The sequence below is a fragment of the Panthera leo genome (genome assembly GCF_018350215.1).
Source record: "Panthera leo isolate Ple1 chromosome E1 unlocalized genomic scaffold, P.leo_Ple1_pat1.1 chrE1_random_Un_scaffold_49, whole genome shotgun sequence".
Taxonomy (NCBI): domain Eukaryota; kingdom Metazoa; phylum Chordata; class Mammalia; order Carnivora; family Felidae; genus Panthera; species Panthera leo.
The window spans coordinates 118,343-145,449 of record NW_024962226.1 but is presented as its reverse complement, the minus strand read 5'-3'; the positions used below and the strand labels follow the sequence as shown (position 1 = coordinate 145,449).

Genomic DNA, 27,107 nt, shown 5'->3' with positions numbered 1-27,107 from the left:
CGACAACAGGCCGGTGTTTAAGCCCTCCAGCTGCTGTACCAGGTGATGAGTCAGGGTTTTCAGCTGGAAACAAATGACAAAGTTATCTTCTGATTCAGAAAGACAGCTGATACTTCAGACATGTGAGTGCTGAGTAAACAGCACCTCCTTCTACCTGAAGAAAGTTGGATTTCTAGACAAGAGCCCTGTGGGGGGTGGGATGGGTGTGGGGGGGGGGGTGGGTAGGGCGACAAAGCAACTGAATATCAGCTGGAGGGCAAGCAACTTCTAGCTCGTGATTCCCAGTCCAAAGGCTAGTGGGTGAGGCCAGAAATGTGAGGTCTAGGAACACTGGGTATCTTTCTTTCCTCCCTCCCTCCTTCCATCCAACAACACCCATCTCTCCCATATTCTTGTCCCAGATCCCTTAAGATTCTGGCAAGGACCAAACTCTGAGTGAATGAAAGCAGGACCTTTGCCTGACTCATTCACCATTGTCTTTCTAATGCTTCAAACAGTGCACGGCACACAGTGGTGCTCACAAAATACTTGCTGAATGAACAGATGAGTAAAATAAAAAGGCTCAGACCGTTTCAGACTGTAAGAAGTTGAGGTATACAACTTCTCAGTGGTGGGGTCACTGCGGAACTCCTTCCATTACACCAAGCTGCCAACAGGCTGAAACCCTTCAGAGATCACACCTTAACGGAAGGGGATATTGAAGGTAAAAGGACATCCGATTCTCAAAGGCGTGAGACTATAAATGCAAGCAAAGACAAGGGGTCTTCTTTGGGGTCCTTTACAATGGCTGTCAAATGGCCAATCCTTTGGAGTTTGGTCACCAGAACTTAGAGGGGATGTGCACCCCCAAATCCCAGGAGATTATAAATGTTAACCATGGAGCCTGGGTGCCTCAAGAATGTCTAGCTACTCTGAGATAACTTGACTCTCTGTGTTCATGGGTAATCAAAATGGTCAAAACTCAATGATCCAGCACCTGCAAAAAGAGGAAGCAATTCAACAGCCTCCACGGAGGCCTCGGCGTCCCCAGGATCCACTCATCTCTACTCTTCACAACATGTAACGTCACCTCTGGCACATTCGGTAGCGGGACTAATCTACAACCAGTTCTGGCCAGGAGGAGCACTGGGTGAGGGTCCTTTCTGAGCGGCAGGGCAATACACATGGACATGATTCTGTGACCACAGCCAACCCCACACAGTGGAACCGCTTGAGTTTCTCCAGATCATCACCCAAAAGGAAGTGATAAGCTTCCACTGCCCCAGCTGAATGAGTAGCTCCCTCACCTTCCAGGTATTTGGATGATACCTATCATTCCAGCAGCCAACGCGAGTAATGTAATATGGATGCCAGGAATACAATCCTTAAGGACAGGTACAGGGGGCCTGACATCCAGGAAAAGCACTTGACCCACGGGAGAAGGATCTCTACTCCTCCACACTTACTTACCATCTGAGGCCCTGCCTCAATTGAGGTGTTCGGCAAGTGCCTGGCTCTGAGAAAGCAGGTGGGGTTGGCAGGGGACTGCACTAGGTTCTCAGATCAAATGGGGACCACATCAAGGGAAGAATGGGCACAGAGCTGGGATGAAGAGTTGAAATGGGGATAGGAAGACGTCAATCTAACAAGATTGGGTAGGGGTGGTGGGAACTAGGGCAGCAAGAGTTGGGGGGTGGTTTAGCAAAGACTCAGGAATGAAGTGTCCTCAGGCTGGCTGGGGATGGAAAGAAAAGTATGTGGTGGGCTTGGAAGTTAGGGGTTGAGTGGGTGAGGACAAGAAGATACATACAAGACTTGAGATAGGGCTGAGATCAGAGTTATCAAGAAGAGGGCGGTAAGCGCAATAGGGCATCTACTGTAGTGGTAGGTATTAAATGAGTGGGGGGAGGTGGGTGTTTTGGCTGAGCAGACCTTGGGGGGCTGAGCAGGGGGGCTGGGATAAGAAAGCTGAGCCTGAAAGGGGGTAAGCCAGAAAGACGGGGAGGGGGAGGGGGGGCTCGAGGAGGTTTGCGTGGAGCACTGGGATTGCCAAAGGGGTTGAGGGGTGAGAAGGAGATGCGTTAGAGGGAGGCGGAGGGAAGTGGCTGTCCTAGGGGTTGGAAGTGGGCTACCGTGGGGTCGAGTGTGGCTGCACTTACGCAAGACCAGTGGTGAAGGGGTGAGGGTAAGGGCTGGGCTCGGGTCACGGGTGGAGAAGAGGAAGGGGACGGGTCGGTCAGCACTGGCTGTTTGGGCTGAAGGCTCGGGTCCGAGTGGGGTAGGGTGCGGGGCTCAGGCCGGGAAGGGAAAAGGCTCTGTCTGAAGCAGGACAGTTTCAAAGCAACCAAGGGTTTGCGATCACGGACAGGGCTGGTGACCCATCGCCCGTTCTCGTCTCGGCCCCGCCGTCCCCTCCTCACCCTCCTCGCCCTCTGACCCCTAACTCACCAGAGGGAGCGGGGAGGGGGCGCGGGGCACTCCTGGCCACTGCAGCCCCTAAGCCTCAGACCAGGCGCTGCGGCCTCCCGGCCAGGGACAACAGGAAACGGCGCTCGCGGCGCCTGACGCCATCACGTTGGTTCGGCGTCCGGCCCCGCCCCCGGACCGCGGAGCCAAGCGCAGGGCCGGCGGAGCCTCGGGGCGGGGCCAGCGCTCAGGAAAGCCCAAGTTCCCAGCCCCAGAGCAGGTGAGTGATCTGGGAGGCTGGGGACTCTGCGACCCGAGATGCGCACGAAGAGGCGAGGCCACCAGGCTAGCCCACCAGTGTCGGGCGGAACGTGTCCTACTGCCCGCCCCCAGCAGTGTCTGCGTCTCGCTAGATCCCGGCCGCCTTCTGGGTTCACGACCTTGCCTGGGCACAGCACTATCTACCGTTGAGGCTGTCTGTTGGCCTCCTGCCCGGAAGGTTCCCACTTGTAAAATCGGAACAATAACGTCTACCCTAGTTTTGCCTCCCTGAGGGCATCAGTGCAGTTGGTGCTTCCCGCCTGGTGGTTCTCAGGAAAAGCATACAGGTTTTGATCACCCCTATCACCAAGGGAGCACCTTTAGGTACCCGTCAGCCCCCAGGCATGAAGCTTAAGGTTCTGGTTATTCTCATCTAGCCAGGAAGTTGTTTGTTTCCTTTACTTGGTAGAGTTGACATTTCTCTTTCACATGGACTCAGAACAAAAGGTCAAGAGTGTGTGTTGGTGGGGGTGGGGACAGATGTCTTGTGCTTTGGACACTTCATACCTGCAGGCTTAGGTCAAGTGGGATCTGAGGGCCTGAGTGTGGGGTGAGTACTGGGGTGGAGAGGTACTGCTACCTGCAGGTCCAGGGGGACTTTGGGGGTGTCTACAGGGCTGGTCTGGGAACGGGACAGTTCTTGGAAGAAAGCTCCACTGATCTGGGCCAGGCTCTCCATCAGCCTTTCTGGGAAGGGGAGAAGAAGGGGTCCCAGTGCCTGTTTCCATTTATAAAACCAGCTGTTGGAGATGTGGCACCTGAGTGTGTGCGGGCTGCCTCTTCAATAATTCTCTCTCTAGGAGCGAGAACCACCTCTCCTCGATTTTAGACTAGATGAATCTGAGTACATTTAGTATGGTTAACAGTTGAACAGAAAGTTAGAAATAAGGACACGGAGGGATGCCTGGGTGGCTCGGTCGGTTAAGTGTCTGACTTTGGCTCAGGTCACAATCTCACAGTTGTGAGTTCCAGCCCTGCATTGGGCTCTGCGCTGACCGTGCAGAGCCTGCTTGGGATTCTCTCTCTCTCTCTCTCTCTCTCTCTCTCTCTCTCTCTCTGCCCCTCCCTCGCTTGTGCTCTCCCTCTCCAAAGTAAATAAACGTTAAAGATAAATAAATAAGGACACAGAAGCAAAGCATTATCTTAGCGTTAAACAACTTGGAAAGTAAGGAATTTACTGGGAAATCCAGTTTCCTGGGCAAAAGGATAGTGTTTCTGGTTATAATTATAGCACATCAAGAGCATCAGTGTCTTGATACAAGCATGCCCTCCCCCAGATGGAGCCAGCAACATTCCTCAGTTCTTCCAATGAATTTTTGCGCAGCCGCTGTCTGCAAAAGCTGTGGGAACCCCGCATGGTAATCTCTTATCTATCTTTTCAGGAGCCCCTGTCTCCTGGTCTTCTCTTACTTCTCAGGCCTCTCGGCCCCTCTGCAAAGTCTACGGGCTTGTCCTCCTCTCTCCATCTTACTCTGGCGCACATTTCCACCATTCGTGGGCCACGAGTCCACCAGGTAATCTGAGGCCGGAAAAAAAAATCTCCCATTACCCTGTTATTTGAGCAATAATAAAGGTACGTGCAAAGTGCCATGGTGCCAGAGAAGAGGCCTTGAAGGTTATCCTGGCGGAAGCAACTTTTATCTGAGCCTTCCGGGTGGACACAGGAAAGGGCAATGCCTGCGAAGAGACTGGTAGAGAAACGGCCGGTGGGTAGGAATGCAGACTGAGCTCAGGGGAGGGTGCACGGAGAGGTGGAGAGGAAGCTAGGAAGTAAGGCTAGAGTAAGGGGAGGGGGCTTAGAATGGAAGGGGGAGATAAAGACAGATTGGGCAATGGGGAAAGGGAGGAGGCACAGACACAGCTGGAGGCCAGTGCAGGAAGGGCTCAGACGCTCACAAAGGCACTGGTCTGTCAGATTTCAAGCACTACGCATAGTCATTCAAAGCCAGGCAGGAGGACTGCAGGCATCTGAATTTCTCGGGGGTCTAAGGTGTAGATTCCTGAACCCCGCCCCTGCCCTGGAGAGTCACTCTGGGATGAGGTCCAAGTATTTAGCCTTGACCCAAACCTTTTCTGTCTCTTGCCCTACCACCCGTGGATCTGAAGGGTGAGAAAATGTGAGAATCTCTCCTTAACCTAGGAGCTGAAGGGCAAGGCATTTAACAGGTGTGGAAAATAGAGGCTCCTATTTGCCAGATAGGAATTTTGATTTATCCTTAGCAACCACCCTGAAGGTAAGCACCATTGTTATCCCCATGGCATAGATGATAAAACAGGCTTAAGAGAGGTTAAGGAACTTGGGGGCCCAAGGCCATACAACTCATAATTACTACAGGTGGGATCCTCACCCAGCTCTGATTCTAGCTGGAGAACTAGCATAATTCAGTGGCCGAGCAAGCGGGCTTTGGAGCCGGGAATGCTTAGGTTTGAATACCGGCTCTACCCCATACTGTTTTCTAGGCCTTCCCTAAGACAGCGCAGGGCCCAGCACAACCCAGCAAGTGTGGGCCTGAGACCACTGCCACAGTCAGTGGTTTTCATAGGCCCCTCGAGATGGCACCAGAGATAGAAACTTCTAAGTTTGATTGGTGGTTAGAAAAGAGAAGTAAATCACAACACGCTGAGGCCCCTCCGCCTCAGGCAGAGGGGCCAGAGTGTGTGACTTCCGGGAAGTTCCCCAAACTATCTGAGCCTCAGTTCCTCATCTGTAAATTGGGGAAAATATCAGTTGCCACGAGGATTAAATAAGATAATATCCTCAGGACGGTTTCTGGTCTGAAGTAAGCACTTGAGGATAACTAGCTATATTATTATTATTATTATTATTATTATTATTGTTACAGTTTTGGCTAATTCGTACCTACCCAGTTCAGTCAGATCTCCGTTTTCTAACTGGTCTTTGAGCACTGGAGTGAGAGCCTCTCTTGTTTGAACCCCAGATGTATGCTTACTTGGTCTCTGACCGAAATCATCTAAGCAGAACTAATGCCACCATTTCTTTTGAAACCGGAATAGGTAATGTTCTCATGGCTTCTGTTGCAGGAAGCTGGTTCTTCCCACTCTCTTTAAAAAATGGATTTAAAGGGTTCGTAAAAATTATGTGTCAATTCTATCTCAATAAAGTTGGACACAAATACAGCTTTGAGGTGCCGTTGACAAAAGAATGGACTCTTTAAGCCTCCCAAATGTTATCACACATAGTTTACAGTTCAAATAGTACGAAATGAAGTGGTGAGGAAACAGAATGACCCGCAGCAGCTTCTTGCCTCGACCATCCCCACCCTCCTGGGCCAGCTCGCCAGTCCTCGGTCCTCCTTACCTCTCGCTGGATCTTCTGGTGCTTATCTCCACCTATCTTGTGTTTCTAGCTCTTAATTCTTCCATTTAAAAGAGTTTTTTAATTTTTTTTTTTTTTTTTGAAAGAGAGAGAAGGAGAGAGAGAATCCCAAGCAGGCTCTGCGCTGTCAACACAAAGTCCGATGCGGGGCTCGAACCCACGAACCGTGAAATCGTGACCTGAGCTGACGTCAGACGCTCAACCGACTGAGCCACCCAGGTGCTCTGATTCATCCATTTTAGACACTATCTGTGGACTTCCTAGCAACACAGGCAAGGAGTTAGGTCTTTAACACCCCCCACCCATTCCATTCTTGGGGTTTAGTTTTGTCACTCTTGCCCCATGATTGATAGTGGTTGCAGAATTGTGACTAGGTAAGCATTGTTCACCGCAGAGCTTGCTCATGTAGTCCGATGGCACTCGTTTCTGTCCCCTGACCCCCCGGGGTTTAATTTCTTCTCCTTCTCTTTCTGTGCTGCCCGCCACGATCACTCCTCCACTCCGCTCCAGTGCTCTGGCATGACAGTTAGTGCCGTTTCCCTCGGCTACCTCCTTGACCTGTCATACGCTGCTGTCCTGGAACCTTCCTTCGCTGCTTCCTGGGCTGGGGTTTTCCTGGCTCCCTTCTCTTCTTGCTTTCTTTACTCTCTCTCTTAATCTGCAGTTAAGAATCCCTTTCTAATATTAAAAAATAGAATGGTCTTCGGACCTGCTCGTGATCGTAGGGATCCTTTCGATATCTATTAATTGGGACAAAAAATACAGAAAGACCAAAAGTTACTATGAAGGCACTCCTGCTCTTAAGTGAATTTGTGTTTTACTCACAATAGCATCTATGAACGTGTGAAAGCCTGTTCAAAGTTTAGGCTTAGGGTTAGTTCAATCTAGCCTCAATGTCTGGTCTTCCATTTGTCACCTCGCCCCCTCAACTTGCCGTGAGACAACCCCCTCTCTTGACTTTCTATTCAGTTCCTGTGCCCTAGCAGAGACTTAAGTACTGGTTTAAGGCCCACCTTGCAGGTGCACGCTGACCATGGCTGGCCAATCAGGGTCTCCTCCTGCCAGATACAGGGTCCAAGCAGACCAATCAGAGGCTTTTTGAAGACTGGCTTTCCTTTATGAGGCTTGCTCAACCTCAGTGGAGAGTTGGAGTTACTAACGACTATCTTTGCAGTCTTGGGGCATCCATCCTGAAGCCTGAAGCCGTCATGGAGGAAAGCACAACTGAGGGATAGTTGGGGAGAGAATGACGTTTGAGCGCTAGATGCGGCCAGCTTGAAGATCTTAGGCTTCCCGGTTATGTGAGCCGATACACCGTATGACATTTTTGGCTTAAGCATATTTTAGTTGGATTTCTTTCACTGGGAGCATAAAGAGCGGCGACTGATATCCTGTCTTTGTGAACTTGGGCAGGTTATACAAGCGGTGCGTACAGACTTGGACCGTGACAACGCAGCTCCCACTAGGTCCCCTATGGCTGCCCTGTTATCAGCCTGAGCCTGAGACAGCTTGACATTGAATAGCCCGTTTTAGGGACTGGAGGAAACGACTTACCATGAGTCACTGCCCTAAAATATGCTTTCTACCCACATGCCCGGTGCCTGGAATTCTGTGGTGATGGTGGCATTCCTCAGGGTTAACCATGGCTCTCTTCAAACGGTTCTCCTTTGGAGTGTGAAGTCTGCGATATTTAACTTGTGGAAGTCCTTTCTTCTGGAGGTCCCTCTGGCAGGCAGTGGATCCAGGATGCGGTGTAGACAGACCTCGGTACACATCTCAGTTCCCAATGGCACAGTCCCTTTGCAGCTTTGCGGGCAAACCCCTAGCACTGTGTGCTGACCTTTAGGAGGTCAGTCTGTATCACATAAGGAATCCTACGCAGAGAGTGAAGAAATGGTCTCAGATTCACCCAGTAATCTCCCTGAGTCAGCCCTGAGGGCAGGGCCTGGCCCTAGGCGTTGGGAAGAGGAAGGAGATGTGATTCTTGTCTTGTCAGGGCTCCTGACCTAATAGAGAACTGCGGTTGAGTCTTCACATGGACGGACGCTGTCTTTCACTCTGCGCCATTCGTAGGTGACGCCTAGAAGAGCAGGGCCACCGTGTTGTAGCCTCTGACCCAGGACTCTGTCACATTCTGGGAGAGAGAATTATGGGCCCTCCCCGCATCCCCGCTCCTGCTGTGTCTCCTCGTGGCCACAGTGTACTTTCCCATCCCCTGGCTTGGGGCTTGGGGCTGGTTCCGTGCTTAGGCTCGAAGAGGCCCGATGGCTCTTTTGCTTGCTCTCTTACGCTTCTCTTGGGTAGCCGCTGCCTCTTCAGCCTGGGTCCCGGCAGCAACACAGGGAGAAAAGACCAGCAGTGAGAAGCAGCGCCGATCCAGCCAGCAGGGCATTAAAGTACAGCGGTAACGGCCAACCTGTGAGAATCGGTTTCCCAGCCTCCTCTGAGTTTTGAGGATGGTCTATTAGTTAGCACTGTTGTGGCAAAAGATAACAGATACATGGATTCCCTCCGTTATCAGGTTACGTACAGGTTCAGCTGCTGCAGTAGAGACCCAACACAACAGTGGTTAAGTGATTTTTTTTAATTCTTTTTTTTTAATCCTTTTTTTCGGGGGGCGGGGGGGAGAGTGCAAGCGGGGGAGGGGCAGAGAGAGTGGGGCAGAGGATCCAAAGCGGGCTCTGTGCTGACAGGCTGACAGCACAGAACCCGATGTGGGACTCAAACTCACGAACCCCGAGATCGTGACCTGAGCTGAAGTTGGATGCTTAACCGACTGAGCCACCCAGGCGCCCTTTAATTCCTTTGTTTTTAAATGTTTATTTATTTTTGAGACAGAGACAGAGATTGAGTGGGGGAAGGGCAGAGGGAGACACAAAGTCTGAAGCGGGCTCCAGGCTCCGAGCCGTCAGCACAGAGCCCGATGTGGGGCTTGAACCCACGAACGGTGAGATCCTGACCTGAGCCGAAGTCGGACACCTAACCGACTGAGCCATCCAGGCGCCCCAACAGTGGGTTAAATTAAAAAACAGCTTCTTGGGGGCACCCGGGTGGCTCAGTCGGTCAGGTGTCTGACTTTGGCTCAGGTCACGATCTTGCCGTTCATGGGTTCGAGCCCCACGTCGGGATGTGTGCGGACGGCTCGGAGCCTGGAGCCTGCTTCACATTCTGTGTCTCCCTCTCTCTCTGCCCCTCCCCTGCTCATGCTCTGTCTCTGTCTCTCAAAAATAAGTAAACATTGAAAAGAAATTTTTTTAAGAGGCAGCTTCTTGATCTCTCATATGATAATCCGGTTAAGTACTGGATCTGGGGCTGGTTCGGTGGCTCTTATGTCAGGGAGCCAGGCTCCTTCTGTTTTCCTGCTCTACCACCCTGGGGTGTAGCCCTCATCCAGACGAGGCCTTTGTACCGTTGAAATCTTCATTTCCTCCACAGTGTGGCGCCAGACCGCTCTCTGCCGCTGCCCTGGAAACACACGCAGCCTAAGCACCATTCCTGCCTCTGCTCTGGGCCTCGGGACTTTTCTTCTTCTTGAATGAGTGTGCTCCCGCCCCCCAGCTGGTGCTCCACGCCATCCCCCAGGTCTCAACAACATACCCCCACCAGGACCACAGGAGCCAGAGCTGGTCGTGCCTGGTGGTCCTCAGGACTGAGAGGCCCTGACCTCCGTGGGGGCAGGAGCCGGCCAGCATGACCAGTCGGGACTCCCAGGTTAAGAATCCAGTTGAGCCTCCTGGTCATCCTCAATCTGCTCTGCCCTTCGTCTCCCACCCCCAAATCCCTGCCGACCTCCAGCCCTGAAGAAGCCGGAGAACCTCTGCTTCCCCCACCTCCCCGTCCGCCTTGTCCTACTTCAGTCGTTTGGTGAGCATAAAAAGGCCTGTCAAAGTGGTCCCTCTGTTTGGGGGATGGGCTCAGGAGGGGTGGGCATGTGGGTTCGGAGGGTGACAGATTCTTTCTCCAAATGCTCGCCAGGCTCCTCCGAGCCCTCTTCTTGATTCGACCTTGCTTGGCCTGTGAAGGCGAACAAACACGGACGTGGTTGCTGGCAGCTCGTGGCCGCATCCCTAGTAGGACCCTAGCCTCCCTTAAAGTGCCTGCCTGCAAAACTCCTGGCTGTCTAAAGGATTGGCTGCTGAGTCCAGCCAATGCCTGAAGATCGGGCCCCTGTCTCCCAGCTTCTGTGAGAGGGCAGGAGCTTAACTTTGAGAAGTGTCAGCAAAGCCAGATGGGTCTCATATGGGCCAGCGTCGCCTTCCTGCTTTTTGTCATCTTTCACTTCTGATCATAGAGCCCCCCACTCATTCCCTTCCCTAGTCCCTCATTCTCCCTGTGAAATACCCCATCACCTCTGTAATAATCCCAGTCGGGTGCCTGCTCACGATGAACCCTTTCCCCTACGGCACTGCAATACTATGTTACTGACTGAAATCTGTCTGGATTACTTTAAGTAGTGTCTGCTTTTGTTTGTTTTCATCAGGGGAGGTGTGCAGGATCAGCCTTTTAATTTTTTTATTTTTAATATTTATTTTTGAGAGAGAGGCAGGGTGCAAGCAGGGGGGTGGGGGAGGGGCAGAGAGCGAGTTAGACACAGACTCCAAAGCGGGCTCCAGGCTCCGCGCTGTCAGCACAGAGCCCGACGTGGGGCTCAAACCCAAGAACCGTGAGATCATGACCTGAGCCGAAGTCGGTCGCTCAACTGACTGAACCACCCAGGTGCCCCAACAGCCTTTGAAATTAAATTATTTTCAGGATCAGCTTTTTAAGTAAGCATCCCAGGGATGTTTGCGTATAGAGGTCCAAAGGCTGTATTTTGAGAAATCATGTTTCCCTGTGGAGATCTTTTCTCTGGCAGCCCTTTTGAATGGGGGCTATGTTTTCTCAGATACTGCATTGCCAATAGTCCATCCAGCTTTAATTCCAGTGAGAACGTTCCAGAGATGAAACTAAGAATCAACGCCAGGCGCTTCTCCAGTCACCTCTGGGGTTGAGTGTATGTCGTCAGCATCTAGCGCCTCACCTGCTGCCCAGCTAGAATGACACCTTTCAGGGTTTCTGACTTAGGAACACGACCACCAGGTTACTCCACGTGGACACCACCCCCCTTTTACAAAGCCTTTGAACACCCACCCATCAGGAGGGGTTTGCTGGATGATGTTGGTTGGCTCTTGACACCCATTTCTAGCCCCTTCTTTGCAGGTCCTGGAAACCCACGAACCATCGTTGACAGATTCCCTCGACAGCAGAATTGTGCCAATAAAGCGTACCTGTGTGAAATTTGGAAGGCGGAGGTGGAAGGAGGTGGAAGCCATGCTTTTCTCCTCTGTAGCAGCAGACATGCGGGCCGAATGTTGGAGTCCATACTCCCCACCAGTCAGGCTTGGGGCCATGGGGCTGTAGTGACCCCGGCAGCGGCTTCCCGAAGTTTCCTGACCGAGTGGCAGCAGCAGCTTTGAATCTATGGAGAGCAACTGTGGTAAAGTAACCTGAGAGCTAGTGGTGCGATTCCCCCCTGGCCCTGACCTTCACCACCGCGAGCCCCACCAGTGGTGAGCACCAATTGCTTGTATGACCTTTGTGTGTGTGTGTGTGTTTGAAATATCTAGAATGGTTTGTTTTCCTGGCTATGGTAGTTTTAAAATATGTTCACAAAACTGAGGGTTGATGGGGGGTGGGAGGGAGGGGAGGGTTGGGGATGGGTATTGCGCCTGGGTGGCTCAGTTGGTTGAGCGTCTGACTTTGGCTCAGGTCATGGTCTCACCATTCATGGCTTCGGGCCCCGCATTGGGCTCTGTGCTGACAGCTCAGAGCCTGGAGCCTGCTTCAGATTCTGTGTCTCCCTCTCTCTCTTGTTCTCTCTTCAAAATAAACATTAAAAAAGATGTTTTTTGAGGAATAAATGTTTATTGTTGTTTTTAAAAAATTTTTTTAAATGTTTATTTTGGAGAGAGAAAGAGACAGAGACATAGAGTGCGAGTGGAGGGGTGGCAGAGAGGGTCATAATCTCGTGGTTGGTTCATGGGTTCGAGACCCGCATCGGGCTCTGTGCTGACAGCTCAGAGCCTGGAGCCTGCTTCATATTCTGTGTCTCCCTCTCTCTCTGCCCGCATGCTCTGTCTCTCTCTCTCCCTCTCTCTCAAAAATAAACATTAAAAAAATTAAAAGAAATACGGCAAGGTAGCATTTGAGACTGATAAGTATTGTGCAAATTTGAGGTCGTGTTATAGAAACAACATTTTCTAAGCTTCACTTTATGAACCACATTTGAGCTAATGGAAATATTCCAAAATAGGAGAATGGAGTTGCCTGGAATCCCGGCCCACACTTCGGGAAGCCCAACTATGCACAGATGGGTCTTCTTGGTTTCTCGTCAGCTCTGTCTCTGTGTCCACCTCTCTTCTTCAAAAAGTCACCACCGGCCCCCGCTCCACCCAGCTCATGAAGGAGTTTGAGCTGGCATGAGGAGTTTCTGCCCTTGTGACCTAAGAGTGACTAAAGGGCCTAGTACTGCGCCTGGCTCAAAGCAGGTGCTCAACAAACAGTAGCGGCCACCATCCTCATCGTTATAATTATTGATTCTTTGATGGTAACCATGGCTTAGACGTCTCTGTACCCCTGCACCCTGCAGCAGGGCAGTATAACCGTCAGCAGGCTTTGGAGTTAACAGGCCTGGATTAAACCCCTACCTGGCAGTTTTGGATTTGCGGCCTTGGGCACCTGAACAGGGTACCTACATCCTTTAAGCCCTGTCCCCTTATCTGCCAGATGGGGATAATAAAGTATGTTTTCACGGACTGTTGGGCTAAATTAAGACTGCAAAACACCCAACCCAGGCCTTGACACCAAGTAAGCAAATAGTAAACTACGTGCTGCTGCCGCTTCCGATTACTGTTACTCTCTAGTCTTGTGCTTTCAACACAGTTATTTGTTGGCTCACTGAAGTCACCACACAGAGACAGACACTTGGTGGCCGTTCTCACTAAAACGCTGGGGGAACGGGAGCAGGCACCAGGAGAACAGGTGTCCTTGCCCAGCAGCAGCAAACTAATAAAGCCGAAGAGGCACTGATGGGCCAATCACCCCGCTTGGAACCGTTCCTACCAACCCTGCCAAACCTGCTGGGCTGTGCCCCAGTCCTACTGTCCCCTCGGGGGACTCTGTTGGTGGCCAGCGGTTGGTGCCATATTCCATCACCTATCGCTAAGCCACCAGCATTTATTTGGGGGCATTTAAAGAGATTGTCAGGGGCGCCTGGGCGGCTCAGTCGGTTAAGCATCCGACTCTTGACTTCAGCTCAGGCTGTGATCTCACGGTCGTAAGATCGAGTCCCTCGCATCGGGTTCCACACTGAGCACACAGCCCGCTTGGGACTCTTTCTCTCCCTCTCTCTCTGCCCCTCCCCCCTTGCTCTCTTTCAAAATAAACAGACATTAAGAAAAGAGATTATCAAACCTTGTTAATTCAGGATTTCTTTTATTCACTACTGTATTTTGACTCTGACGTCCTTTTTCTAAAACCTGTCATTCATGTACTCAGAAAGCATAGATGACTTCATTATTTTTAATGTTTATCTATTTTTGAGAGACAGTGTGTGAGCTGGGGGGAGGGACAGAGAGAAAGGGAGACAGAGGATCTGAAGTGGGCTCTGTGCTGACAGCAGAGAGCCCAATGCAGGGCTCAAACTCCCACACCATGAGGTCACGACCTGAGCCAAAGTCGGATGCTCACTGGACTGAGCCACCCAGGCACCCCGACTCCTCCCAACATCCTAAATGTGACTGGTTAACGCCCTCCTCTGCAGAAGTGGAGGGATGTTTGCGTCTTCTGCACGTTGTGCTGCATTATCTCTTGGAATCGTGCAGCCCTGATCTGAGCTGGGTAGGAAAGCAGTGGTAGGTGTGGTGCTGGGCTGAACTGGAGAGAGCCCAGCCGCACGCATCCGACCCTCAGTGGGGTCAGCAGAGGCTAGTGGGGTACAGGTGAACAGTAAGTGCCCCCACCAATAAGTTTTCTGAAATAAAGGCCTGAGCAGGGCAGTCCTGGGTAATTACTGCTCTCACACATTCTTTAACCCTCCAGCATCTCCCTGCTAGCTCTCTGAGGGTGGGGACTTTTTTTTTTTTTTTTTTAAAGAAAACAAACAAAAAAACCCAATGGGAATTATCTACTAGCTTGTAAGGTTGAGGAACACCCTACTTCCAACTACACATTTTGTGTCTGAGTTTGAGCTCTTGGGAAGAAAGACAGGCCTCAGCCCTACAGTGGAGGTCGGCTCAGCGATCCAAATATTCTGGCAACCCCAAAGACCTCACAGAGGGGCCAGAGAGAGATGATCCTCTATGGGCAGGGGGTCAAGCGCGTTGTGAATAACTGGTATTTGGTGAGCCAGGGGAGAGAGCACCAGAATAGGCTGTTAATTAACTTAATAGTCTAAGCCCCTTGAAGATACGTTTTCCAGTTTCCAGAGACTGACCGTATCAGGGAAATGACGGAAAGATGCCCCGTTCACCCTACTTTGCCCATACTGTGTCTTGTGGAAATACTGGCTACCACGAGGGACTCTGGCTTCAGTCCTGCTTCTCTCGCCTGTGGCCCCTGTTGTCTGTAGATAAATATTTAACCGTTTACGTTTTAATTCCTTACCACGTGGCTAGAATTGGTTATGGATTTATACATTTTAATATGAGAAAAACAAGTATTTTATAAGCAATGCTGAGAAGCCAGTATCGGAAAGTAAACTTTGTAGGTGGCCTGAGGCAGGACGGCGTTCACTCTGTGACAATCTCACATGCTGTCTCACTCTCGTCACCCAGCTCTTCAGTAGTGGAATCTGTGGTCCGAGTCTTCTCTGCTGTGGCTTTGCCAGCCTCCCTGGGAAAAGGAGAAGAATGCCAAGGCTTTGACTCTCGAAAGGAACAATTCAACTCTTCATAATTTCCTCGTTTTAGAGAAAATCTTCCCCAATCACGTACCCTAGTTCCATCTTGAAAATCTCATCTTCATCAGAAGAATCCTTGTCGTGTAGCTTCTGTGCCATGTTTTTCTTGCGTGTGGCATTGAGGGGTCTGTACATGTCCCTAAGCCAAAGTGGCCGCCTTCTCCAGAAAAAGCCCTCCTAGAAAACAGAAAGGACAACGTTAGGTCTGTTTCCCCTGCCTTCTCCAGCCACGGTACTTTATCCTCCTCAGATTTACCTGATTGTCACTTTCCTCTGAGCATCTCTTACGCAGCAGAGATCCAAAGAAGCCCCTTGAAGGAAACACACACACACAGACAATTAGTGATTCGTACCATTTTCCATGCCTCTCACAATGTATTTCTCCAGTCTTATTAGCAAGCAAAATCAACACAGACCTGGGATCTCAGAAATAATTCCATACATGCTGGGCTTTCAGAATTTTCCTGTGTCTGTCCATAATGGCCCCACAGTGTCCCTGGGAGACCTTTGTATGTAACTTGACATGAAGTATAGGCAGGATTTTCACCCTGCTCACCTTCTGGCCCTTGGCCAAGTGCCCTTGTGCAGTCAACAAACTGGGTGACCACACGGCAGAAGCACCTAACTCTCTCCAGAAGCATTTTACATCAGTCCCCGCCAGGCTTAGCCTCACAGGCATCATTTGCTGGCGGGTGGGGAGGTGTTTCTATTTTCCTAGCTGCTTTACCTTACAAGATGAATCGCACCGAGTGAATGCCTGAGTCCAACCAGCAGTTATCTAGCTCACTGACTTTCACACTGCAGGCAGATGAGTGAGTGAGTCGTGAAATCACCTGAAAACACACGGCTAGCGCTAAAACACAAAATACTCTTTTTGAATACAAATGGAATAGGGGGTACCTGGGTGGCTCAGTCAGGTGAGCAGCCCAAGTCTCGATTTTGCCTCAAGTGATGATCTCACAGATTGTGACATCGAGCCCTGTGTCTGGCTCTGTGCTGATAGTGTAGAACCTGCTTGGGATTCTCTCTCTCTCTCTCTCTCTCTCTCTCTCTCTCTGCTCCACCCTCCCCCCCAAATAAATAATAAACTTAAAAAAAACAGAACAGAAAGAATCAGAGTGTATGGTAAGTTTGTTTTAGAAGGTACTTATGTCTATACGGTATGTGTGCACTGAGTTGTGACATAAAATGCAGTTCACAGCCCAAGAACAGTGTAGTCAGAGACGTGCCCAACTGGAAAGGAACCATCTTCTTTCTGGTTCTAGTGGTACTAGTGATACAACCGTCCGGCAAGATATCTTCCTTTTCTCCTTCTCCATCTCATTATTATAAAAGGAAGAGATAAATGATTATCTAAGGTCTCTCCCAGTTCAAATTCTATTGGGTCTGGATAAAGGGAATGGAGAGCGGGGCCTCGAAAACCAGAAGGAGGAAGAAGGAAGTTTTCCCCCTACTTTACGGGAGGGACTCATGTATTCTACCTTCCATCATGCTTGAAGACTAGCCCCTTCACCCCACGACTTTTGGCCCTCCCTATCCCTTCTCCAGAGCCTCTGAGAAGGTCTGTGGCCAGGCCTGATGCCCACCGCCAGCGGGAACGGGTCTGAACATTTCCACCCCCGTCCCCCCACGATCTTTCTTTAAAGGTCTAGTGAGCAGGTGCTCTGTGCCAGTCCCATTCTAACTCGGGTTTGGCTGGGCAGCTAACTTTGCTGGATCCAGGCAAAGCATTAGGCCAAATATGTATTCTTTCTGCCTTTGGTGATTTCCTGGCTGTAAAACAAGGGGATTGAAATAGATGAGTTTGAAAATCTAGTTCTAAAATTCTACTTTAACGATTGCCAGACTAATATTTACCTTGAGCTTCCTTCTTTACCTTCCTTGGCTGCTGTTCTATGAGAATAAATCTGTTTTGGAAGAAAACATGATCACAGTTACCCATCACAATAACCACTCCCTCCACATCTTTATTCATTCCTTTGCATTTTAGGTCTTATCTACCCAGTGAGATGATAACTTTTCCTAGGACAGGAATTTGTTGAATAGTCCTTTGACTCTTCAATAACACCTAACTCGCGTGCAGCTGGTAATACATTTTACTGACTGCCTCAGATAACATTCAACAGGTAATTCCTAATAAAAATTCTTGGGAGGAGGAAAAGAAAAGTGTCTACCAGAAACCTAAACAGCAGCACTGTTTTAAAATCAAGGACAAGAGTAGGATGTCTGTTATCACTGCTGCTATTCATTGGTGTTGAGGAGGTCCTAACTGATGCACTGGGGAAAAATGGAGTCGTGGAAAGGAAGAACTAAGACATATTTGCATATGAAATTACAGACAAACTAAAAGGCCCAAGAGAATCAACTAAAATTTTGTTGGAAGAAACATGAGAATTCAGCAAGATGGCTAGATATATATAAAATCAAGAGATCAACATGTAAACCTCAATGACTTTCCTATGTTCCATAAATAATTAATCAAAAGACGGAAGAATTATCCCATTTACAATTATCAATAAAAAGGCATAAAGTACCTAGGAATAAACTTAGCAAAGAATGGGTAAGACCTATGAGATGAAAACACTAAAGCTCTTCTGAAGGACATTAAGAAGAAACGAATACGTGATGTGAGACACTATTTTCCGAGAATAGTGTAAAGATGTCAGTTCCCTTCAAATTAACCTACAAATTCGGGGCAATCCCATTCAAATCCCAAGACAGTTTTTCAAACAAAAACTGGCCAGCTGACATTTGGTAGAGAAAATGTGCAAGCATAGCTACAAAATGGATGAAGAAGAAGATCACAGAGCAGACGTTAAAATACGTTCTTACAGAGCAACTGCAGTTAAGTATGTAGCGTGATACTGATACAGGAAAAGAAAACCAGGTTGATAGAATAGAGTCCAGATAACACTAGTATTTTGGATCCATGAAGAAAGAATGAACCATTCAATAAAAGATTTTAAAGTAACTGGATCTTTATGCAAGGGAAAAAAGTTAGATCCCCTACCTCGACCGTACCAAAACACCAGACAGATTCCATACAGATTAAAAATAAATAAATCACAACAAATATTATAAGAGTACAGAAGAAAATATCAGAGACTATTTTTATACCATGAGGCGAAAAGGCCTTGTTAACGAGGCCCATGTCCCATAAGCCATGAGGCAGATATGGTGACGGACTGTCCACACCCCCTGTTCATCGTAGTCCTTGCCCCCTTGATCCCCTGGATTGTTTGTCCTCTTCCTGTTGATTTATAAAACTCTCTTCATATGAAATATATTAATCCTTTCAAGGGCTTTCACTGAATTTCAATGTTTCAAATATTTGTCAGTGTTTTTATCGTGAAGGAGACGGAACAGTGGGATAGGAGCACAGGCTGACTGCAGGCACAGCTGGGTTCTGCTTTGGGTTTTGCCACAGGGGCCTTAAGCTGATCCCCTTCTATGTAGGAAAGAAGGATGGTGATATCATCCTCACAGGACTGTGGGGATTAAATCAGATGTCTGGTTTATTCCAAGCAGAAATCAGACAAGACGATCAAATCTATCAAATGTTTCTGCATGTGGTATCAGGTCACAAAGCTTTTTCTCACCACAAGATTATAAAAGTATTGATTCTGTTTTCTTCTAGCACTTTGATGGGTTCCTGTTTCTCTTTTTTTACATGTACTGAAATATGTTTTTTTAAGGTGAGAAATAGGGATCTGTTGTTATTTTCCTCCCAAATAATTAAGCAGTTGTTCTATTACCATTTATTTATTTTCTTCCACTGATTTGAATACTAAAAGGTAACATTTCAATGTTTATTTATTTATTTTTGAGAGCGACAGAGAGAGAGAGTAAGAGTGAGAGAGGGGCAAAGAGAGAGAGACACACACACAGAATCCAGAGCAGGCTCCAGGTTCTGAGCTGTCAGCACAGAGCCCAACACAGGGCTCGAACTCCTGAACCATGAAATTATGACCTGAGCCAAAGTAGGACGCTTAACCAACTGAGCCACCCAGGCGCCTCTAAAAGGTAACATTTTAAAAGTCCTAGTCACCCACGGATCTGTCTATTGCTGGACTCTGTAGGCTACTTCACATAAATATTACGTTGCATTATTCCTCATTGTGAAATTGACACAATGCCTCATCTCTTCCTTTGAACATCATTATTGTCCACTACAGGAAAAAAACTGCATGGTCTCTGACCTCAAAAAGTGTATCATCTAAGTAGGGAGAGGAAATAATGAAACCACATAAAAAAATATAAACACAAGGTTAAACCACATAGGAATTTAAAACAGCAATAGGAGTTTATAGAACTTCCCAAAAGCAAAAGGCTGCAGGCCACCTCAAGATGCAGAGTACTGACTGGACAATGGCCAATGATTTCTCTTCCCAGAGGTCATGGTAAGTTGACCCCACGCTAGTTCCTAGGCTCTTAGGCTGAGAAATCAGACTCTGATCTCATCAAGAGAGAACGCACTTCTTTCTGCATGGAGGCAATATCACCTTACCAATGTCACAGGATTGATCAAAATCAGAATGTCAGGTCATGACTTGACAATAAGGAAAACATCCATTCCACCCATTCCACAGATAGGGCATCTGTGTCCACATGATTGGGACTCCTGTCTCCTGTGGAGACAGGCCTCTGTGGCACACTGAAGTATAATCAGAAGGCTATTTGGTGAGAAGAGAAGTGGAAGAAAAGTAATTAGCTGAATCCAGTGTTTCATGGAAAGGACGGAGGTAGCTAGATCCATCCATCTGCCCCGCGGGCACAGCCCGGCTGGTGGGCCTGACTCTCATCTGCTGCCTGAGGTGCCATCTCTACTCTTAGGCAAGGCTAGGTGGGCACTGCCCATGTTGGTCTCTTCCTCACCATTTCTATGCTTTTACTACTGACCAACCCTCCAGAAGACAGACATGTTTCTCCTTAGCAGTTAATACATCCAGTCAGGTTTTACTCAAGTCTGATAGACCAGGAAGCCTTACATATCTCTGCTCTGATCCATGACCCTGATATTTCTCTCTTGAGGAGCTGCCTTTTAACAAACTGTTTAGCATATTTTTGTTATCAGGGGAGGGGAATGCGTCACTGCAGACCCTAAGAAATGGTGACAATCTCACAGAAGGACTAGGTCCAGGAGTATTACAGTATTCGGGGAAGGCTTTGTGAAGAAAGATGAACTCGAGTTGGCTTTTGAAGGCTCACGGGACTTCCACCAGCAGAGTGAAATAAAGGAATTTCAAGTGGGCAAAGTCACCAACAAAAGTAGGAATGGGCATGGTCTGACTAGGGGATGGTGAGGGGCTGCTTTGGCTGAAATGGAGGGTTGCCATGACAGATGGCAATATAGATATAGATATAGATATATAGATAGATAGATATAGATATAGATATATAATAAGCATATGTATATTTGAATAAATATATTGAATATATATTCAATTCATACATAATTGAATAAAAGGTAAACAGGCAAGCTCCAGGAATAGGCAACTGTAATTATGACACGCTCTGAGTAGCCTGATGCAGGATTTTAGCTGCAGGGTTTTAACTGAACCTGTTTACACAATGCCTTGCGAAGTGGAGGAGAGAGCTGTAGGCACATCTAATTAATCAACAAGATGACACTTTTATCTCTAAGCCATGCCCTTTCTTCCAAGATGACTGATAGCTCCATGAGGGTGAAGACTATTTCTCTCTCATCATTTTAGCCAACGAGGAAAGAAATCAGTGGTAGTAGGAGGATGACTGGTGAGTGCATCGAATCGACATCATTTTTTTGAGTTGAAGAAATTTTACTATCATGTCAACTGTGGCCTTCTTAGACCTAATGTCTCAGAACAAGCTAATGGCTTGTTATCTTGGTTACAATCCACAGATGTCTCCCGGCAGTGGGGTTCCTTTTAAAATCCCTGGAATATACTTTGCAATAAAAGGACAAAGCATATCTCAGTCCTCCAGACTGAAGAGGGATATCACGTCGTGATAGGTGGGAAAGTGGCTTTGATTTTCAGTTTGTGGGTTCTGAATCTACTGTAAAGAAGGAATATAGTCTGGGAATCGGAATTAATTGTTGTCCTTACCTCAATGAGACAGAACACTATGATCAAAATCATCACTACTACAGTCACAGATATTGCCAAGATGAGTTTGTTGTTATAGCCATAGCCTGGAACTTCTTTTGTGAGCTAAAAAAAAGGGAAAGAACAATTTTTTTAGAAAACAGAGATAGGATGAAAGTTAACTATTCTTTAACGACTCTAAAACCCCATTCTTTCCGATGAATCGCTTATAGGTTCTTAAGGAATATACCAAATCTAATGTGATATGTAATCTTAATCATTAGCATTTTCTTCAAGACTTGATGTATCTTGTATGTTAGGTCCTCTTTTTGTCTCCTCTGGGAACAGCGGCACTGTTTCCTAAATGAGCAAAGTGGCAGATCACTGCCTTAGCCAAAATTATGTGGCCAAGACAAGACCCGGACTAGGAGCCCCCGGTCCTTGTGCTTGGGTCCATGTCCTAAACCACCTAAATGTCGAGACCCCACATTTGGGGATTTATCCTCACCTCCCTTGACTCCTGCTCTCTCTGTTCACTCTGGACTTCTGTGCTCTCATTGATATAATTCTCATTTTTCCATAGGTCCGTATCCCACTCTGCCTTGGACACCTTTACTTCTTGCTGCTCGCTGAGAAGCTTCATCAGGAGGCCTGTTCTGGAGATGAGCTTGGCACAGGCCAGCTGCACCTGGGTCTCAGAGCAGTCCATTTTCAAAGTCCGGATAACATGAGAAATGAGCCTTCTCACATCATTGCTGGGGATGAGGGACTGTAGCTGCTGGTTTAACTGAATTTCAAACAGATCACCCGAGGACGAGAGCTTTGACACAGTGAAGCCTGTGGCTTTTGGGGGCAAGCCAGTGCCCGCATTGTGGTATTCCCGTTGTGTATCATTGGTTTGTTTAACGGTCGGCATAGAGTTGTCTGCAGTAACAGTAGAATTAGCAGTGGAAAGATTCTTACGGTCTGTGAATTCAGGGAGGGTTTGTTCTGGCATAGTAGTGTTTCCTGTAGAAATATTTTCTTCAGAAACATTTTGAGCAGTAGTGTTCTCTACAGTAGTGTTTTCTCTGTAAGTTCCTGAAGGAGCAAATAATTCTGGAAAAGGATTTTTCTGAGGACTCAGTTCTCCCGGAGATGAAAAATCCTCTCGTGAAGGGGAATTTATGAGGCTCCTGACTGCAGAGGATGGAGGCCTCTTTGCAAGCAGCTGTCTATTACTGAGTGAACTTTCCTTTCTGGACTTTCGATTCAGTTTGGCCTTGGGTGTTCTGTGGACCACACGGGAGCGACTTTTATGAAAGCGGTGTGTCTTTCTGGGGAGTGAGGCTGGTCTGAAAGCCTTCATATTTCTAACTCTAGCATTTGCATCTTCTAAAACAAAAATGGTGTACGTTAAGTCTTTTGATTCTTTTTTCACGTCAGGTGGGGATTTTGGAGCGGGGGTGGCAGAAGGCCTGCCCAAAGAGTATTGCTTCAGGAAAGAAGAGACCGCTGCCTTGTGCTCATCTACGAACGAAGGCTCTGTATTGAAGGAGCTTCCCACTGATTTGCTGGGCCTGTGCGCCACGGGAAGCTCCCCTGGGGATGGTCTCCTGAGCCTTCTTTCCTTGGGAGCGGGGGTGGCAGAAGGCCTGTCCAAAAAGTATTGCTTCATGAGAGAAGAGACCGCTGCCTTGTGCTCATCTATGAACGAAGGCTCTGTATTGAAGGAGCTTCCCACTGATTTGCTGGGCCTGTGCGCCACGGGAAGCTCCCCTGGGGATGGTGTCCTGAGCCTTCTTTCCTTGGGAGCGGGGGTGGCAGAAGGCCTGTCCAAAAAGTATTGCTTCATGAGAGAAGAGACCGCTGCCTTGTGCTCATCTATGAACGAAGGCTCTGTATTGAAGGAGCTTCCCACTGATTTGCTGGGCCTGTGCGCCACGGGAAGCTCCCCTGGGGATGGTGTCCTGAGCCTTCTTTCCTTGGGAGCGGGGGTGGCAGAAGGCCTGTCCAAAAAGTATTGCTTCATGAGAGAAGAGACCGCTGCCTTGTGCTCATCTATGAACGAAGGCTCTGTATTGAAGGAGCTTCCCACTGATTTGCTGGGCCTGTGCGCCACGGGAAGCTCCCCTGGGGATGGTGTCCTGAGCCTTCTTTCCTTGGGAGCGGGGGTGGCAGAAGGCCTGTCCAAAAAGTATTGCTTCATGAGAGAAGAGACCGCTGCCTTGTGCTCATCTATGAACGAAGGCTCTGTATTGAAGGAGCTTCCCACTGATTTGCTGGGCCTGTGCGCCACGGGAAGCTCCCCTGGGGATGGTGTCCTGAGCCTTCTTTCCTTGGGAGCGGGGGTGGCAGAAGGCCTGTCCAAAAAGTATTGCTTCATGAGAGAAGAGACCGCTGCCTTGTGCTCATCTATGAACGAAGGCTCTGTATTGAAGGAGCTTCCCACTGATTTGCTGGGCCTGTGCGCCACGGGAAGCTCCCCTGGGGATGGTGTCCTGAGCCTTCTTTCCTTGGGAGCGGGGGTGGCAGAAGGCCTGTCCAAAAAGTATTGCTTCATGAGAGAAGAGACCGCTGCCTTGTGCTCATCTATGAACGAAGGCTCTGTATTGAAGGAGCTTCCCACTGATTTGCTGGGCCTGTGCGCCACGGGAAGCTCCCCTGGGGATGGTGTCCTGAGCCTTCTTTCCTTGGGAGCGGGGGTGGCAGAAGGCCTGTCCAAAAAGTATTGCTTCATGAGAGAAGAGACCGCTGCCTTGTGCTCATCTATGAACGAAGGCTCTGTATTGAAGGAGCTTCCCACTGATTTGCTGGGCCTGTGCGCCACGGGAAGCTCCCCTGGGGATGGTGTCCTGAGCCTTCTTTCCTTGGGAGCGGGGGTGGCAGAAGGCCTGTCCAAAAAGTATTGCTTCATGAGAGAAGAGACCGCTGCCTTGTGCTCATCTATGAACGAAGGCTCTGTATTGAAGGAGCTTCCCACTGATTTGCTGGGCCTGTGCGCCATGAAGCTGGGGATGGTGTCCTGAGCCTTCTTTCCTTGGCCATGTTCTCCACAGATGGCTGGGCGCTCTGTTTCCTCTGGATGTTCTGACGTCTCAGTTCTTTTAAGTGCCTTTTCCGTATGCCCTTTGGGCCCTTGATGACCTTGTTCACTCTCAGGAACTTTTTCCCCACACTCTCAACCTCGTCTAGGCTCTTCTCCTGCGGTTGGGCAGTTTCCAATTTCTTTGGAAAGATTTGACGTTTAAACTTGGGACCTAAAAGGCTGGAATGTATAAGCATGGCCATTTTTTCTTTCTTTTTCACGTCATCAATTTTTTCCTGAATTTCTGCATCTAACAAATTTTCCAGAAAGTAGAGTTTTCTCAGTTTATTCTTGTAAGTTGAATTGTTGGATCCAGGTTTAAGAGAAGGGTCCCCTGTGTCGTTCATCGAGTGACCCACGGGCTTGTCTCCCTCTTGCACATTTGAAAACAGAAGTTTAATGAACGGTAACAGCGTCGATTCTACGTCTTCTAGATTGCCCTCCGAGAAATAAGGCAATATGTAATTCAGTGCACTAATGACATCACTTTCGTCATTGAAGTCTAGCTGCTCATTCATAAAGGCTGACAAACTGACACGATCTATGTCTGAGGACGCCTTCTCTGGCTCAATAGTCAGCTCCGTGCTGGCGCTCTTCTTTCGAGCTGTCAATACCTTCATGAATGATCCTTCTGCCTTCCTTAGGTATACTTCCTGATCTGTCGAAGAAGAAGAAGAGATGAGTTTTGATAATGAAAGACTGACAGCACAGCTCTTTGTCAATGCACAGTCATACGTCCCAGTCAAGCAAATTAAGAATCAGCAAATACTCGAGCGCCATTTAGAGAGGAGACGAACTCAAACTTGGACCCACGATTGGCAACAACAAAAGGACAAAAAGATGTGTTTTGAAAAAGTAGCTATTTCCTCAGAACATTCCACAGTGTGAATAAGTATATTTAGAGTTATTCCATTGGTCCCTAAGGGCCGATTGCCCAGGCCTCAAGAAAAGCCAAGGCCGGAAGATACTCGGCTAAACTGTGTGCAGCTCTAGTGCGACTCCTGGCATTCACATACCCCACCCTGTCCTGCTTCGGGGGCAGAGGGAGCGCGAGTCTTCCTCCTTCTACGTCTTCAGTGGGCTTGAGTTCTTGCTACCATCACATATGCCCGGGACAACACCCGTCACCAGCAGGTCCTCATCTGGACACGCCCTCTCCGCCCACCCACCAATTCTTTTGCTTGGTCCCTGCTCCCATATATCGCACCTCCCGTAACATAAGCTCTAGACAGAAAAAACTAAACACAAGACCCGCTAAGTCCACCCTGGTTCTTTGCTTAAATTTGGGCAGAGATGTGGGGTATAGGTTAAGAGATTTTCCAGCTATGAGAGAGATGCCACTGTGGGGCGTTCAAAAAAATCAACGGAATGATACTTGAGGTTTTAAAATGCAGAAGGGATAAAGAAACTTTGGTCAAATGCCTACTTTGCTTTCATTTCCTTTCATTTCCAGATTTCTAGCTTTACTGAGAGAACCATCCAGAGCTTCCAACTACATGAAGGTCAAGCGTACAGCTTGTGTACACTGAACAGCACTGTGCAGCTGGGTTTTTCCAGAAGAATTAAAAGTATTTTTAGTGGTGCTGGTGAGAGTCGGAGGAGGAGGTGATAAAGGTCACGAGAGAGGAGGAGCAGCGGGCTGGCGGAGCGCCCAAAACGGGAGAGGAGACTCGAGTGCTAGGCTAAGGCACCTCTGATCTCATTTTTCCTCGCCTGTCAAAGGAGATAAAAAAAAAAATGCCTATTCTGCCCACCTCTAAGGGAGACGGGAGTAAGATAATTGGTAAAACACTGTTTTGGAAAATAAGCAACACCACTTATAGAAGTAGCAACGTGTAATTTATGCTGTGCCCTAGACCATTGACAGGGACCCATATTCAAGCTATCCAGGTGCAAAAGCACATTTTGGAAGTCACCAAGTTAGTGCCAATAAAACCTAAGAACAGAAAAATACCTAAAAGCACCCGTGTTTTGGATAGAAAAGCTTAAGATTCAGAACAAGAGTTGGACAGCCCAAGGATAGAAGAGCCCTCTCATCCGTTAGAACGGTTGGGTAGCAGCTTCTGGTTAGGGCACAGAAACACAGAGGCTCCAAATAAAACTTTTTCAGAAATCAGCATCACTTGTACTCTTACACACTTATAAAAACAACAAAATAAACAAAAAGGTATCTCCACCTGTCCTATAAGACAAAGGGCACCTGAGACCTAACGCACGTAAAATCAGCTTATAAGCTGTGATGCACTATGTGAACAGGTTTTCATTTGGGGGTAGTTGACTTAATAATGTAACTGAGAATCTGACTTTTAACAAAGGAATAGTTCTTAGAAATTTAGGGATCTGAACTCTGAATGAGTAAAAATAATGCAATGACATCATTAGTTTAAAAATTTACCATTGTTAGGGTGCCTGGGTGGCCCAGTCAGTTAAGCATCCCTTTGGCTCAGGTCATGATATCACAGTTCAGCCCCGCATGGGGCTTGCTGCTGTCAGTGTAGAGCTTGCTTCGGATTCTCTGTCCCCCTCACTCACTCTCTGCCCCCTCCCAGCTCACGCACGTGAATGCTCTCTCTCTCAAAAATGAATAAACATTAAAAAAAATTATCATTGTTGATTAAAAATAAAAGTTAAACCACAAATAAAATAAAAATTTACAAATTTATCATCAGGCAATTAGGACTTACCACAACGTGTGCCATTTGTCAGACATGCACTGTCACAATGTAGCTTGACGGTCTTACAGACAACCTCAATAGTATTTTTAAATTGGCAGAGACAGCAGGCCATACGGCTAGGTAAAATCCTATAAATGGAAACACAGACAATTAAATTAGTGGTAAAGGAGTTACTCGAGTAGGTAGAAGAGGCGGGCCAAAGTCATCACAGGGCTTTGCAAAAAGGAATTCTTGAGGCACATGGCCTGGATGGTTGGGTAGGGACCAGTTGGCCAACTGCTGCTCTTGAATATTATAAATACACAGATAGAAGGACAGA

At 48.2% G+C, this 27,107-nt stretch overlaps 2 protein-coding genes and 2 long non-coding RNA genes across 7 annotated transcripts in view; 2 read left to right on the top strand and 2 right to left on the bottom strand.

The window, feature by feature from the left end:
• LOC122212749 (pleckstrin homology domain-containing family M member 1-like) overlaps positions 1-2,573 on the bottom strand; it is a 50,782-nt gene extending 48,209 nt beyond the window's left edge. Inside the window, exon 1 of the mRNA XM_042926706.1 lies at positions 2,428-2,573. The gene's annotated coding sequence lies outside the window, so the exon portion shown is untranslated. The remainder of the gene's footprint in view (positions 1-2,427) is intronic.
• On the top strand, positions 41-26,229 carry LOC122212754. The gene is made up of 2 exons (XR_006199274.1): positions 41-122; positions 25,567-26,229. It is a non-coding gene; the product is annotated as an uncharacterized LOC122212754 (long non-coding RNA).
• On the top strand, positions 1,493-11,334 carry LOC122212760. 4 transcript variants are annotated; one of them, XR_006199283.1, is made up of 4 exons: positions 1,493-1,507; positions 9,479-9,907; positions 10,929-11,122; positions 11,243-11,334. It is a non-coding gene; the product is annotated as an uncharacterized LOC122212760 (long non-coding RNA). The 4 variants fall into 4 exon arrangements; XR_006199281.1 differs by lacking the exon at positions 1,493-1,507 and adding an exon at positions 2,625-2,665; XR_006199280.1 differs by lacking the exon at positions 1,493-1,507 and adding an exon at positions 6,220-6,262.
• Positions 14,704-27,107, bottom strand: part of LOC122212750 (leucine-rich repeat-containing protein 37A3-like) — a 48,100-nt gene continuing 35,696 nt past the window's right edge. Inside the window, exons 6-14 of the mRNA XM_042926716.1 lie at positions 26,798-26,916; positions 24,494-24,771; positions 24,057-24,226; positions 21,555-22,647; positions 21,068-21,172; positions 16,839-16,888; positions 15,238-15,292; positions 15,016-15,158; positions 14,704-14,914 (exon numbers count right to left, since the gene is read on the bottom strand). Coding sequence (XP_042782650.1) covers positions 14,812-14,914; positions 15,016-15,158; positions 15,238-15,292; positions 16,839-16,888; positions 21,068-21,172; positions 21,555-22,647; positions 24,057-24,226; positions 24,494-24,771; positions 26,798-26,916 — 2,116 coding nt within the window. The 3' untranslated portion in view covers positions 14,704-14,811. The remainder of the gene's footprint in view (positions 14,915-15,015; positions 15,159-15,237; positions 15,293-16,838; positions 16,889-21,067; positions 21,173-21,554; positions 22,648-24,056; positions 24,227-24,493; positions 24,772-26,797; positions 26,917-27,107) is intronic.